The 16199-nt window shown below is 46.6% G+C and overlaps 1 protein-coding gene across 1 annotated transcript in view; it reads left to right on the top strand.

Annotated features, from left to right (window-relative positions):
• Nucleotides 1-411: 411 nt before the first annotated feature.
• The window catches only part of FAM151A (family with sequence similarity 151 member A), a 50377-nt gene continuing 34589 nt past the window's right edge, over nt 412-16199 (top strand). Inside the window, exons 1-3 of the mRNA XM_088479361.1 lie at nt 412-748; nt 3622-3762; nt 15935-16084. Of these exons, the coding sequence (XP_088335487.1) occupies nt 634-748; nt 3622-3762; nt 15935-16084 (406 nt within the window). The 5' untranslated portion in view covers nt 412-633. The remainder of the gene's footprint in view (nt 749-3621; nt 3763-15934; nt 16085-16199) is intronic.

Raw genomic sequence — 16199 nt, 5'->3', positions numbered from 1 at the left:
TCACTAATATTTGACTTGTATCCACAACTTTTTAAAATCTGCAAACCCAAATATTTTCCCCACATGTTTTACGTTAGCGAGATGTGTTATGCAATGTGCTGCAATGACCCATAGGCTTACTATTAATATAAACACCAGATTATATTCACCTATGATTTCCCATAAACAATGCTTTATCAGAGAGTTGTGTAAAACCTGTGTAACTGGAGATGGAGTAAAAAAACAACAATCCAGAAAGGACAGTCCTGAATGCTGGGTGTTCTAAAGTTCTCGGTGATAATACATACACATTATCTATTGTAACGTATAAGGACTGAATTTCTCCCCTGTCGTGTGAAAGAATGAATGTAGTGGCACAAGGTCCAAGTGCAGCGTTCTGCATGTGCTTTCTGTAATTTCAGCTGTGAGGCAGAGCCGCAGCTGAGATCGTCGCTGTAATGTGAGAAGACGTCTTTTTTCCTGAAAAATAATAAGGCAGGGCGTCTATTGTGGGGCTCAGTTATAGGATGTGGAGCTGACTAGGGTCCTTACACCCGAAGACAATTGGAAGTCTAATAATCGACAGAAGCACTCATAAGCCCTCTATCACATCCCAGTGGACAGAGGGGCTGTCTGTTCCCATAGAGTTTCGGGATGAAGTGCTGCACATTATCTAACCTAAGGACGGTAGCAGGGGCCTGCGTATTTCTGGCAGTATGTGTTACAATTGCTGCACTTTGTCTGACGTTGGGAATGCCACCGGTAAAAGGTAGGATTTGTGTGTGTGGTTACAACTTTGCTCATAAAGGCTTGAAAGGCATTGGGACATTAGTTTGTGCTTGGTGTAATTTAGCAGTGAACAGGTTCTCTTAGCTACTTCAGTTTCTCTAGAGTAATAAAGGCAGATAGTACAAGGTACAGCAGGGATTAGAAAGGATGCAGAAGAATGACAATGGCAAATGAACATTACTGTTAAGTAGTTTAGGTGAGAAGTAAGAGTAGGCGATGGCAGGAGAGGGGCGATGGCAGGAAAGGGGCGATGGCAGGAGAGGGATAAAATGTCAACAGAGTTTTTTTTAATGATTGGTTTGGTAATGGCATGGTTACCCAGAGATGGAAGGGGAGTCTAAGTAAAAACGGGTAGAGATAGATCCCCTTCCGTAGATGTACGATGACGTCATCTGCCAGTGTCCAATGTCATTCCCTACCATCCAAGTGGGCATAGAGGGGGAATATATTCTTGTGATGAGCGAAGTGAGCCACCGTGCTCGCAGCGTGGCGAGCGAAGCGACAGTACACGCAGATAAATTAAAGAGCTGTTATGGCTGAGATACATATTAAGGAGAGAAGAGATGTGAAGGAATGGGATAGAGAGAATATATGGCAAGGTTGATTTGATTTGGGGGGCTATTTATTATTTACTGGGCTTTTCCCCAATAAATAACAATTCATTTTGCTTTGTTTAGATTCTAGTTATGAGAGCTCTATAACAATGTTTGCACGGACAGCGGGAAAGAGCTTGTCCCGGAAAAGCACTTTTCCCTTGAAAAATCTCACACTATTCACTTAGCGCAGTTGCAAAAAACCGTACTGATTGCACATTTGCAAATGGTAATGCTCACTATCTTCAGAGCTTTGGCAATGGGAAATTGTACTAATGCCATCTGAAGATGGTGTCGGGAGCAAGCCCCCAAATGCCAAAGCTCCCAAATGCCAAGCTTTTCAGGGCTCGATAGATATGAGGACGGCAGTTTCCTGCAGTTAACTTTGTAAATGTTGGAGATATCAATACTCTTTCGGGCAGTAGAGGTTTAATAAATAGTGTGATCTTAAAATGACCCCTTCTCCTGTGAAAACTGCTCTTTTTTTTTTTTCTCCAGAGTAAATGGACACATCCTCTAGCAGACTGTGTAACGACTGCACGACACTGTAATCCAGCAGTCATTTCACAGTCTGTGCTGTGCCTACACTGAACGATCAGTCGTTCAATGTAGATACCCACCGTCGTCCGCGAACATGGCCAATCTGTTGTTATCGGCAGATTGACCAGCATGTTTGGGCGATGATAGATGTAAATAACGACCAGCGGTCCTTTTTGACATTAAGCTGCCCGATTAACAAGCGATTGAACGATAACGATGTCGTTATCGTTCAATCGCACTGTTTAATCGGATAGTGGATGTGCGCCTTTAGGGTTTGATAAATAGCCCCCTTGGGGAGAGAGATATTGGTTTGTTTTGTTTGAAATAAGTAATGAGGAAAGTGATGGCAGACAGTGTGAGCTGTACGTCAAAGCCATGTTTACTTTCCTTCATATAGATGTGGCACGAGGAGGAGAGAGACCATTCTCAGATTTGTTCGCCATTTGGTGTAATGTACATGAACTATAGGTAAATAGGGGTTTTGGTATCTAGAACAGAGGTGTCTAAGGAGAATGTAACAGCAAGATCAGTGTAAGAGAGATTGCGTCCCACTTATCAATAATAAATTGAGTGCGACATTCGCTCCCGTGATTGCATTGCTGTATGCGATAACACAGCACAAATGTACTAAATAGCACACGCAGGGACAGGGGCTCGGAAAGGGGACAGTCCCAGCGATGTGCTCAGTTTAGTGACCGCAAAGTGGTCTTTTCACTCCTCCATCGGGACTACGGTGCATGCATGGTCTACTGACCACGCACGTTAGTCGCTTGTGACCTCCGGAACCCTCTCCTGGTATATTTTGTGAGGTGTTTTCTAAATGCTACAGCAGGAGTGGGGAACCTTTTTTCTGCCGAGTGTGATTTTGTTATAACATTATTCGCGGGCCCGATGCAGGCCATGCCCCCTCCGTGTGATGTCACATGTGGATGGGGCCACAATCGCCAGTGCTTACAGCAATGCCTGGAGCATCCTGAGGATGCTCCAGGGAGCTGTAAGGACAGCTGTGTGATCGTTCCAAGCGGCACTGCTGCATATATTCTGGCTGCAGGATGCCATTATAGGCACCCTGCTATCCAGATGAGGCGAGCAGAAAAAAGCGGGCCAGACCAAATGATTCCTAGGGGCCTTATACGGCACCCGGGACTGAGGTTCCTCATCCCTGTGCTACAGTGGCACATCGCTATCTTCAGATGGGGTAAGCTGTGGGGTCCAAACTCTGCTTGATATGTCACCACAGAGGCTTGGCCAGCCATTATAGAGGACATAGCCTGCAGACAACATGGAAAAGACAAAGAACTTTGCACTGTTCTGGACATACAGTAGATGTACAGTTTGGTCTCCTTATGTATTGGATAGTGTATTTTTATACAGTATTAATAATTGACCCTATAGATGGTCTAAAGTATATCAGTGTACCCCTAAGAGTGCATGTTTTCCAGATCTCTTAGTTGGTGCACAAATATATTCATTTTAGGCTGACACAATTTAAAAGATCAACAGATAGTGCTGATTATTTCATTTGTGACATTGAGGGGATCTTCGCATATAATACTAAATTTATATATTTTTTATTTCTATTGTGGTCATCATGGTATTGGCTAGGGAGGGGGGTTTTCAGACAATTGTTCCCCCCCTCCCCTGCGTTTGCCTGTTTATAACAGATTGAACACCGCAGATTACTTGTCTCACAGCAATAATTGGTTGCATTTCTCTCCAGATTCAAAGACTACATTCAGCACCGGAGGAGACATGTTGGACTATCTGCAGTCACATGGGGACATTACAGCTAAGGACGGGCTGCTAGTCACCTGGTATCATGCAGCCAATAGCAAGGAGCAGATGCAAGAAGCGCTAAACAGTAAATATGCCTTCCATTACTGGTGTGTTTGTTGTGCAACCTGGTATTACAAGTAATGAAGGACATACAGAAATGGGTTCCTGTAAGAAATTATGTGCAAGAACACCGTTCCTTTGAAAACTGCAGATGCTCAGCAATGTCTAATAGCAATGTTTGGATTTTGTACTATTTAGCTAAGTGTGTGGTTTAATGAATAATTACTTTGTGTAATACTGGTGACTGGTGACCAGCTCAATCCTGCTGCTCGGCCTCATAGCTGAGGTACAGGATCAGGAACAAAAGTCATTGAGGCGTTTAGCCTAGGCCTGTGTTGTAAGATGAACTCTCCCACAAGCCTTACGTGATCATCACCATGTCTGATAATGATACGTCCAAATTTGTTTGGGACTGTTATGGGGCTTGGCTGTACTGAGGTCACACACCGCTGTATTACTGGTGCTTAACAGGTAAGAAATGAATGACTCCACTTCAGTTTTGTTCAGGCAGAAGTGTGGCTGAGTGTACTGCTGCTTGTTTTTATTTGCTGGATGGGTAAGTATATTGAAAAAGTGGTTCCTGTTATCAGCATGACCCACATTAAATTACATATATACAATACAAAAAATACATATAAAACTATAGGTGACACTAAAGCATCACACAAAACGATTACAATTACACTGAGATTGAAAAAAAAAAAACATCTGTAGTTCATCTGAAAACATTTTAGCAAAACATAATTGTCTAACAACATGGAATTTTTATTCAATATAACTGGAGAAATATAAGGGGGCGGCACCATTGCTACCCCCCGTGGCGCCCTTCACAGACCTCTGGGGTGCCGGGAACAGCAGCCTGAAGCCTTAAGATGCACCTGGCTGCTCCCAAACCGGCCGCCCACTTTCTTATGTCATAATGTCACACGTTCTTGGGGCAGTAGGCCGTGACTAACTTTATAACAAAGTATTTAAATTTTACTTCGATACTGTACCATTGTACCTTTATTCAAGATATTTTTTATTCCTTTATTCAAGGAATAGATGTTATAGACTTCTTCATAATGAGGTATATTGTGTTTTTCATAGATTGTGACATTGTGGAATCCTTGTCTTAGTCTGTGTTGCAAAATATGCTTTTCTGTTCAAGCATCAACACAGAAAACAGTCAGGGGCGTTTTAAGAGAGGAGGGGGCCCGTGTTCAGGCTCATGTGGGCCCCCTCCTCTCTCCAGCGGTGCAGCAGCTACTGCGCAGGTCTCCGGGTAAATGGTGCCCAGGGGCCCATAAGTACCCATTATAGATGGAAAGTATACTGTGGGGTAACCTTTACTGTGGGCCTGATTCAGAGATGTACGCTAATGCCGCCCCTGCTGCCTATTTGTACAAAGCAGATATGCGAAAATATGCAAATGTTGCAACCACCGGGATTTGTATTTAGCTGCCCACCGGCGGCTTCGCAAATCCAAGCCCTTGCATTCAAAGACGCAGCATCGGTCACAGATGAGGTGATTATTGAAGGTCTAAGTAACCCTATGGTTATTCAGATTGGGCGCCGTAAGTAAGATACCAGAGCCATATTATCTGTGTACGGGATCGCAATCTGTCTGCAACCCGTCGAAAAACGGTCGTCACTCCTCCATCCCCCCAAACAGTCCCTGACTGTCAATCACACTGCAGCCAAATCCTCACTGCGACATCCAACAGTAATGAAACTTGGCGCAGTGCGACTCAGACGTGAATGCGCAGACCACCGATAATTGCACAACTGCGGATACATAACCATTGCGTCCATCTCTGAATCAGCCCTTGTGAACAGCACATGTAACCTTCATAATATAACATGGAGGATTAAAAAAACAAAATGGTATAAGAAAATACCCTTCCAGAATAAAAAGGGGAAGCCGATGGACGGAATCCCAACTGTCGGCTTCCCGACTGTCTAATCCCGGCAAGGGTTAAATGACAGGCGTCGAAATCCCGACGCCTGTTATTTTCCCTACGCCGGGAGCCCGACACCCGGCTTACTGATCGAGCATAAGCCGGGCGCGGACAGCCGCGCGGGGGGGGGAAGGATTAGGTTTATTGTTCCCGGGGGGGACTTAGGGTTAGGGACCCCCCCCGGGTGGTTAGGTTTAGGCCAGGGGAGGGGAGGGTTAGGGTTAGGCACCCCCGATCAGAGGTTAGGGTTAGGCACACCCCGGGGGGACTTAGGTTTAGGCGGCGGGGAAGGGGGTGTTAGGTTTAGGCACTTAGAGGGGGGATTAGGGTTAGGCACTTGGGGGGAGGTTAGGGTTAGGCACCACTAAGGGAGGGTTAGGGGGTAGAATAGGTTAGTCAATACTTACCTTTCGACGATCGGGATTTTCACTGCTGCCGGGATGCCGCTGTCGGGATTTGAACCGCCGGCCATGCGGCCGTCGGTAAATCATGCTGAATCCATAAAAATAAACTACATAATGGTAGCTTAGGACACAGCACCACCTACTGTCCCTCCAGTATAGTTATATTTTATTTAAAGCTGCAATTCCAAGTATGATGGGAAAAAAATCATCCTACCTGGGAATTTCCTCAACGATGTCCCATGCATGCAGCCATTTTTTCCAGTTCTCTGCAGTTCACCTTTTGAGCCCTGTCCAAATGCTGAGAGGCTTCTGGGAAGATCCAGAGAAATTTGTGACCAATATTGAGCAATCACAGATTGTAGCCTCTTCTTACTTTTGCTTATAACCCCCTGCACAAATTTGGGGGTACTACAGTACCTCATGTGGGGGAGCCCAAGAAAGAAACTGCTTCCATAAGTATATGCTTATCTATCAGCGTGTTTATGTTGATTGGGTCATCAGATCATAGGAAAATTCATGGGGGGTTCTGGTTGCCTGGAAACCCCCCTCACCAGCCTAAACCGTGACCACAATAGCAATAGTATATAATACAATTTTACTAAAGCTGCATGTTTTAAAGATTTCCTCAGTATCACAAATACCTCTATTTCGCTGGCTTTTGTTCTAGAAAGGAACATTGTACTGTAAATCTGATTAAGGTTAGTTTTTATTAAAATGTAGACTATTACTGTGCGCCACCCGATAGACAAAGCTTTTTTCTTCCTCTTCTTGCAGTCCTAGGTAAAATGTGTCAGTAAGTAATGAATATACCTGTTCACCAACTAGGATATCTGGAAAACATACACTGTTAGTGGTGCACTGCCATAGACCATCTATAATGTATAACATATACTATCCAGTGCAAAAGGAGACCGATGTGTACATATATGTCCAGGGCTGGTTCTAGGGTTTTCTGCCACTTCCCAGACTCCCGGACTTGCTCCAATGCTCAGGAATCGTGGACCATAGTTGCCTACCTTTTAATCTCTCTTCCCGAGAGAAGCCCGGGTAAGAGAAGCAGGAGGGTGGCGACGGGGGCGGGGCCTGAGGATTTGTGTCATTAAGGCCCGGCCCTCGCGGTAAAATTTACGCTATTGACTAGAATTTACATAGGGGGCGGGGCCGAATGACGTGATTCACGTAGAATCACTTAAGCCCCGCCCCCTACACAGGAGACCCGCGATCGCCGCGGGAATTCTCCTCAGTCTGCCCTAATTCTAGAAAGTGGGCAGAATGTGGGAGAAGTGCCTACCCTTCTGGGGGTGCGGGGGGTTATCCGAAAAATTGTGAGCCTTCTGCGAAAACTGGGAGGATAGGCATGTATGTCGTGGACACATCTGAAATAAAAGCATTCAACTCAGACAGGTTGGCCCTACTGCCGCATCTAGTGGCTTACTGTCCTCGCTGAACACGCCAGACGCTGCGGCTGCGGGTGTCCCGGTAAATGAGGAGACAGTATACAGCGCTACTGCTGCACACTGTCTCAGCCACTGACAGAGAGGTGGCCGTGGTTGGCTTTACAAATGCTGCCGCTGCTGCCAGGGGCTCCGAGAGGGGGGGGGAGCGGGTAAAGATTGCCCGGGCTTCCTGAGGGTCCCGGTGGGGGCCCGGGTCCGGCACCGCTGCCCCCTGCCTTCTCTCTCTCTCTCTCAGCAGCCCAGCACACAGCGTGTGCTGAGCTGCAGTGGGAGACTGCTCGTGGCTGCCTGTGGGGGGGGGGTTAGCGATCACACTGATCGTGCCCCCCCTGGCTTTGCGCCGGGCTGAGGGGCTGACAACGCCTGGCGCTGCAAAACTTTTACTTTTTTTTGCTCGAGGGGGCGTGGCCACGCCGCCCGCGATTAGGCCATGCCCCCTCTGTACCTGGGCCCGCTGCGGCTCTCTACGGCCCTGGCCGCCGCTCGGACTGTACACGGGGCGTGTCACTGCTCAGACTAACAGTAGTGACAGGAGGTCTGTCACTACTGGCTTTACAAGTGCCGTGGCCGTAGCCTGTCTTTACAAGTGCCGCAGCAGGGGGTCTGTCACTACTCACTAACATAATAGGGCGGTGAACGGCACCCACCAGTGGCCGGTGCCCCTAGGCAGCTGCCTAATGGTGGCGCCAGCCCTGCCCATAACTGCCCCCACCAACAATTCTTATTATGTCCTATAATACTGCCCCTCCTCCATCAATTATGTCTGATAATTGCCCCCCTCCTCAAACAATTGTCCCATAATTGCTCTCCCTCCTCCTTATACATCTATAACTGTGATGCCCCATACCTCCCCCCTCCCTCCCCAGCTGCATAAAGGATCCATTTAAATTCAGACCTCAGATCTCTGGGGGCGGCCATCTCCTCCTGCTGTGCTGTCCCCTCTGGCCACTATTGCCAACTCTGGAATGAGAAACAAGCAACTCTTGAGTGAAAAACAAACCCAAAACAAGCCCAACCCAATCCGATAAAGCCCAAAACATAAGCCAAACGTAATATGGTGGTACGGGGGTGGGGACAATTTAATGAAAACCACAAACGTTATTGTTTATTGTTCATTTTATTAAAATACATATAAATATTTGCAAAACATGGCTTTTCCCTGCTCTACGAACAGACTCCACTGTGCGAAGTAAAGCGCAGGGCACTCTTGGCCTGATTCTGCATAGGACGGAATTGCAAAGCCGCACACAAGCAGCTTTGTAATTCTGTCCTTCCTAAAATGCAAATGCAGCAGAAGGTGCCTGAAATCTCCTTACTGCATCTGCGATCCTAGGCTGTGACTGAGGTTGCAGTATGGGATCACCATTGCACCCATCGATCACGATGGTTGCACCTTTGGTCAGGACGCGGTTGCTGAAGCTTGCCGTGTTCTGTCATCATGCAAGGCCAGGAAGTCTGCGTCCATGGATGCAGATCCTAGCCTTGCCACTCCCGGAAAACGGGGGCTACATGCCCTCACTTCCGGGAATGCAGAAAACAGAGGCAACATGCCCCCGTTTCCAGGAACGCAGGCCGTCTCCGCCCCGCAAACTCCTCTGCCTGTCTATACAGGTGCCTGTGTGATATAGCAGGACCCGTTCTGCACATGCGCAGAATAGGTCCTGTGCAGAATCCCAAGCAACTAGTGTGCACTGGTGAATCAGGCCCTCTGTGCATGGTAAAGTACAGGACAAAAGAGTAATTTAAACAAACACGGCAAAATAAAATAACTGACATATGGGAAAATGTAACTTCTATTGATCGTTTAAACGAGTCATTCTAGTTAACCAAATCTATATAACTACATATACAGAGAGATATACATACTGACAGACAGCTAAACATACATGGATTGGTGAAGGAGCTATATAACATTTGCTCACCTTAGTAGTGGGACCTGGCTATCAAGCCCAAAAACAAGCTACCTAAAAAAAAAAAAATAAGCCCAAAAACAAGCAACAAGCGATCATCAAAAAAAACAAGCAACTGGGGAAAAAAACAAGCCCATTTCCGCTTGTTATAAGCGGACTTGGCAACTATGCCTCCGGCTCCTCCTCTCCCAGTGCATTTGCAGTATCCTGCAATTGGTGGATAGCTCCAGCCATCCATCAATTAGTGCTTAGCTACTCCCACAACAGTGATTGGTGGATGGCCAGTGTCATCCACCAACCAGTAATCTATCATCCAAAACAGTGTACAGACACTGCACACACTGCCTGGCCGCTCTGATCTGATTGTGGCCGGGCAGTATCTTTGTGACTGACTACAAGCTGCGGCCCTGCTGCTCCCCGCTGGCCGAACCCCGGACCCGCAACCTGCATTGCTGGTGTAGTGATCAGCAGGGGCCCGTACATACCTGCACCCTGCTGATCACTGCAGCTTATAGCTGGTTAAGTGTTAATTATGCCCTCTTCATGGACTGGCCACACTCACTCTAAAATCCAGCATTTGGATACCCCTCTCCAGAAATCCTGTGTTTGCCCCTGCAGATAGCAAATATAATCAAATTCCCGTGTTTGTGATCAACAGCATTAACTTGCTTAATGCAAAGAATAACCTTCTGCTTCTAGATCAGTACTTCCACTTTATTCTGGGCCGGATTAAGGGCCACATGGGCCTGGGGCTGAAAATGTTCAAGGGCCTATACTGAGAAGGTGGGGTCATAGTTACCGACATTCTGGCAGCGCCCTCTGGGAGGGCGCTGCGGGGTTGATGCAGAAGAAGGCATTATAAAGCGGGGGGCAGGGCAACGATGATGCGATTCAACACAAATCGCTTCATCGCACCCCTGGGCCGCCATCTTTTGCGAGGAAGCATCGGGGGCCGGGATGCAGATATGGGTGGGGATCTGTGACCAGTGCTGTGTTGGTGTGGCCAGAGCCACGTGGGTGTGTACATGTGTTACTCTATCAGTGCTACACTATCATCCCCACTGTCTCCCTTAATACATAAAAATAGAAAAATTCTAATTTTGAGAGAACACCATAAATCTGATTTTAGGGGCTGATTCAGCACAGGACGAAATTACAAAGCCACAAATGCTGCAGGAGGAGTCTGACTCCCTCTTCTGCATTTGCGATCCCAGCACTGCGACCGACGTGGATGGCGCCAGTTAGCTGAGTAAGACTACGCAGGCTGGACGGCCAGGAAACTGCCCCCGCACCACCCTGAAAATGCCTCTGTCTGGCAATCAGGCAGAGGTATAGCAAGGGCTGCATGTGATCACACAGGGCCCATTCTGTACATACGCAGAACATGTCCTCCGTACGCGCAGATTCCCGATAATTTCTGCATTCAGTATTGCACTAGCATGTTCCTTTTCCATGTTGTCTCTGCCAAATTTATTTATTGTTCTCATAATCATATTTGTCCCTTTATGCTGCTCGTATAAAACTCAGTGACATTTTACTGGAAAATGACTTTGGGACCTATTCATTAACCGATAAATGGCCCGGTAACCATGCAGAAACGCTAGTTCCCACATATTTAGGTTACCGGGTTATTCATCATCAGGGGTCCCAAATGGACCCCCTGATATCCAGCAAACTTCAGACGACGCTTGTCCTCGGTTCCCTGCACCTTCCTATCGGAAGGAGTTCCGGGGATGCGAAGAGGGATCCGAGCGGATCCCTCCGTCGCCTCCTCACTACCTACCTTGTGGCTGTGCGCATGTGTGACCCGAGGTACTGTAGCCGGGATGACGGGGAGAGGTACTTCTGTAGCTGCGATACTAACCGAGGGGACAGCTGCTTTTCAGGGCAGTTGTCCCCGCTTCTGTGATGAATTGCTTCGGTGTCACGTTTCCCCCGCTGCGAGTTCAATACTTCATCATCGGAGGCTATACAGCCTCCGATGATGAATAGGCCCCTGAATCATGAAAACAATCTACATTAGTTAAAATTTCTGGGCATGCCTCACATGCTTCATTTGCAATGGATTGCTTGATAACGCCATTCTGCAATGTTCCTTTGACCACTGTATAATAACATTTTCTTGGCACAGCTGTAGTTTGGGTAAATTTAAAAATAACTGCAATGCCTTGTTTGTTAATGTGCTCCTACCCAACTTCTCACCCTGAATTCTGACTAGACAGATGGGTAACTTCTCACCCTGAATTCTGACTAGACAGATGGGTAACTTCTCACCCTGAATGCTGACTAGACAGATGGGTAACTTCTCACCCTGAATTCTGACTAGATAAATGGGTAACTTAATCGCCCTGAATGCTGACTAGACAGATGGGTAACTTAATCGCCCCAAAATGCTGACTAGACAGATGGGTAACTTCTCACCCTGAATGCTGACTAGATAGATGGGTAACTTCTCGCCCCAAAATGCTGACTAGATAGATGGGTAACTTCTCGTCCCAAAATGCTGATTAGATAGATGGGTAACTTCTCGCCCCAAAATGCTGACTAGATAGATGGGTAACTTCTCGTCCCAAAATGCTGACTAGATAGATGGGTAACTTCTCGTCCCAAAATGCTGACTAGATAGATGGGTAACTTCTCGTCCCAAAATGCTGATTAGATAGATGGGTAACTTCTCGCTCTGAATGCTGACTAGATAGATGGGTAACTTCTCGCCCTGAATGCTGACTAGATAGATGGGTAACTTCTCGCTCTGAATGCTGACTAGATAGATGGGTAACTTCTCACCCTGAATGCTGGCTAGATAGATGGCTAACTTCTCGCCCCAAAATGCTGGCTAGATAGATGGGTAACTTCTCGTCCCAAAATCCTGACTAGATAGATGGGTAACTTCTCGTCCCAAAATGCTGATTAGATAGATGGGTAACTTCTCGCTCTGAATGCTGGCTAGATAGATGGCTAACTTCTCTCCCCAAAATGCTGACTAGATAGATGGGTAACTTTTCGTCCCAAAATGCTGACTAGATAGATGGGTAACTTCTCGTACCAAAATGCTGATTAGATAGATGGGTAACTTCTCGCTCTGAATGCTGGATAGATAGATGGGTAACTTCTCGCCCTGAATGTTGACTAGATAGATGGGTAACTTCTCGCCCTGAATGCTGCCTAGATAGATGAGTAACTTCTCGCCCTGAATGCTGGCTAGGTAGATGGGTAACTTCACGCCCTGAATGCTGACTAGGTAGATGGGTAACTTCACGCCCTGAATGCTGACTAGATAGATGGGTAACTTCTCGCCCTGAATGCTGGCTAGATAGATGGGTAACTAACTGTCTAAATATAGAAAAATTAAATAATGTAATAATATGGTAAATTCAGCTTTGGTCTCTTTCCACTCATATTAATGTAAATGTATTTTCTCTGTAAAAAGATTAATTTTGTGCAGCTGGTCAGCTCTGAAAAATAGGGACAAAATAAATCTCCCAGGTTGGTAACCATCTGTTTGTTGCTAGAAGGCGGTGAGGGAGGTCATAATAATACGAGGCCATATAATAAATAGCTTTAATCCTGGTACAGCTGACGGTCAGGTCAGGTGACCTAGTGTTGCATATCCATGAATATTAATCCTTCAGTTCAATTGCTGTATTTAAAGTCTAAAATAGGGAACTTAGATTCTATTGTGAACCCAACTGTGCCGTATTACATGTTCAGCGAGCTTAATTACACGGATTCACAAAAGATTTTATTGTGTATGCACCATCCTTAGTAATCTGTAGTAAGATGATCCTGTGTACACACAGTTCTCTTACAGTTCAGCAGGAAACTTTCACTGCTACCCAGGAAAATGCTGACATGGGATGCCTATGCTAGCTGAAAAAAAAAAATCAAATCAAACAAAAGCTACCTCTCTCCTTAAGACAGTGTTAAGAAACCTTTAGTTCACCAGGTGTTGTAGAACAACAAGTACCAAAATGCACTGTCAAAAGAAAGGTTTCTGCAGGGGCGTAACTAGAACTTTGTGGTCCCCATAGCAACATTTTGAAGGGCAAGTAGCAATGGCACCCACTGTAGTTATGCCCCTGGGTTTCTGAGAGTTGTAGTCCCACAAAATCATTCTAAGCCAGAGGTCATTGAAGCCTGTACAAAATAATGGCACTGCAAACTGATGCAGTATTTCAATGCTCTCTGGACCCCATTACCCACATTATAATCATGCTGTGTTCATTATCCTATATTTTCAGTCACAAACAGCCAATATCTGTTCCTGACAGACTGTTTCTAGCCCCCAGCGCATGGCAATACATGTGTCCAATTTGCCCTCTCATATGAAGGAGCAGACTGTGTGGATCCGGGTGTTCAGTAACAACCTGTAACAATAAAATCCGTCGCCAGTAAATCTTCAGTGTTTACTTGTTGATCACTGTTCGGAGGCATCTAGCAAAATATTACGGTGAAATTCAGTTGTGGGCACATCCCATCAAATCCCCATTTTCCAAACATAAAACTTTGATAAGCTTACAAATGAAAATCATAGCTTCAGTTTAACTTCAATTTAACAAAAATGGTCTGATCACTAATACCCCTTTCAGACGTAGACCCCGGCTTTAACCCGATTCGGACACTGGACACTAAACACGGGCTGAAGCAGGGGTTTCAGTACTTACCCCCATTTCACATCTGGGTTATGGACCCGGCAACGGGTTATTCCTGGATCGTCACCCTTCACACCGGACCCGAGTCTTCCGTCTAACGGTAGATGCTTGAAGTTGATGTCATCTCCAAGTGTCTACTGTGTCCATCAATCAAGTCCTTTTAGGCATGACCCGGGTCATCAAGACCCGGGTCATGCCTTTCAGACATAAGTCAGGGCACAGACACGGGTTGCAAGTCCTGGCAATGACCCTGGTCTATTGCAGGGTCACAGACCCTAGACTGTCAGCCCAGGTCAGATCCTTTCAGAACTAAGCAGGACCTCGGTCGTCTCGCCACGCCACGTCCCGGCAAATTCCTGGGTTTTTGCTTATCTCTGAAAGGTATATTATGTTCCTCTATTCATAAAGGGATAAGACCCTTTAAATAAAAGAAGTTAAGTCTTTTCAAACCATTTTATGAAGACACTAAAGTGAATTCTATATTTTGAATCGATGAGAGCAAAAAGCCCAGGTACTGCAGGACTAGTCTGTTACCAGTCCAGATAAGTATCACAAATAACAATGGGGCAATCATCTTATTCCCCAATTAATACTTATTGTGGGTAAGGCAACTGACCTTGAGCCAGGCCCGCTTCACGGCACCATCAGCCAAACTGAGCAAACCACATTAACAATACTAAGGGGTCTATTTACTAAGCAGTGTTAGGAGACAGAGTGAAAAGTGATAAGATGCCAGCCAATCAGCTCCCAACTGTCAACTTACAGGCTGTGTTTGAAAAATGACAGTTGGGAGCTGATTGGCTGGCACCTTATCACTTTCTTATCAATTTTCACTCTGTCTTGTAGCACTGCTTAGTAAATAGACCCATAAATATTACTATGAAAGGCTAGATGTGAGGGCCTGTCAGGGCCGGCTTAACGGCAGGCGACAGGGGCTGCTGTCCCTGGGCCCCCACACGTAAAGGGCCGGAGGAGACTGAACCAGTTCCGCCTCCTCCGGCTCACCTCGGTCAAGTGCCATGAGGAGTCTTTATTTGCCGGGCGCCCGCTGAGATTTTGAAACCAGTGGGCGCCTAGCTCCCTCCCCGCAGCGGCAGTCGGAGCCGGAGTCTGGCTTCCAGCTCCCGCTACTTGGGGCAATACTTGGGGAGCATTTATACAGGGAGCACTACTACTGGGGCATTACTTCTGGGGGCATTTATACAGGGGGCAAAACTGGAGGGGACATTACTATTGGGGCATTACCACAGGGGGCATGACTACTCGGGGGGCATTACTATTGGGGGCACTACTGCTGGGGGGCATTACTCAGGGGACATTACTACTTGGGGCACTACTACTGGGAGGCATTACTTAGGAGACATTACTACTTGGGGCATTACTACTGGGGCACTACTACAGGGACCATTACTATTGGGGGCACTAGGGGCTTTACTACTGGGGCACTACAACAGGGGGCATTACTACTGAGGAGATGACTACTGGGGGCACTACTAATGGGGGTATTGCATAGGCACTGCATAAGAGGAACCACTCCTTGGGGCACTGCATACGGGGAACTACTGGGGGCACTGCATAAGGGGCACCACTATTGTGGGCTCTGCATGAGGTCCCCATTGCGCATACCCCAGTTTGTCCACATTTAATAGGGGCCCCACATGTTTGTTGCCCAGGGGCCCCCAGAGACCTTAATCCGGCCCTGGGGCCTGTTCTACGGCGCTAACAGTCTAAAGGATATTCAGGATATGACATACATCCCATACTTTTTTGCACCTCATACAGTAGATAATAGGGGTAAAACTTGCACATTCTCACTGTATGTATAACTCCACAGGTGACATCATGGTTCTGGAAGCAGACGTCAACGTGGAGGGACACGGCACTGCAAATCAGACAAATATTCCTATCATGGCTCACCCCCCTGATGTATATAGTGACAACACCCTACAGGAATGGTTGGATTCTGTGCTTCAGTCCACAAAAGGTGCTAATGACATTTACAATTTTCCCCATTGGATTGGATGATCATGTAATCTCTCATACTTATAATGGATGAATTAACATTGTTATACTGTAGTAAATAGAATATGTGCACCCTC

Source organism: Taudactylus pleione, unplaced genomic scaffold (assembly GCF_031769625.1).
Source record: "Taudactylus pleione unplaced genomic scaffold, aTauple2 ptg000230l, whole genome shotgun sequence".
Lineage (NCBI taxonomy): Eukaryota > Metazoa > Chordata > Amphibia > Anura > Myobatrachidae > Taudactylus > Taudactylus pleione.
This window is presented reverse-complemented; position numbering and strand designations above follow the sequence as displayed.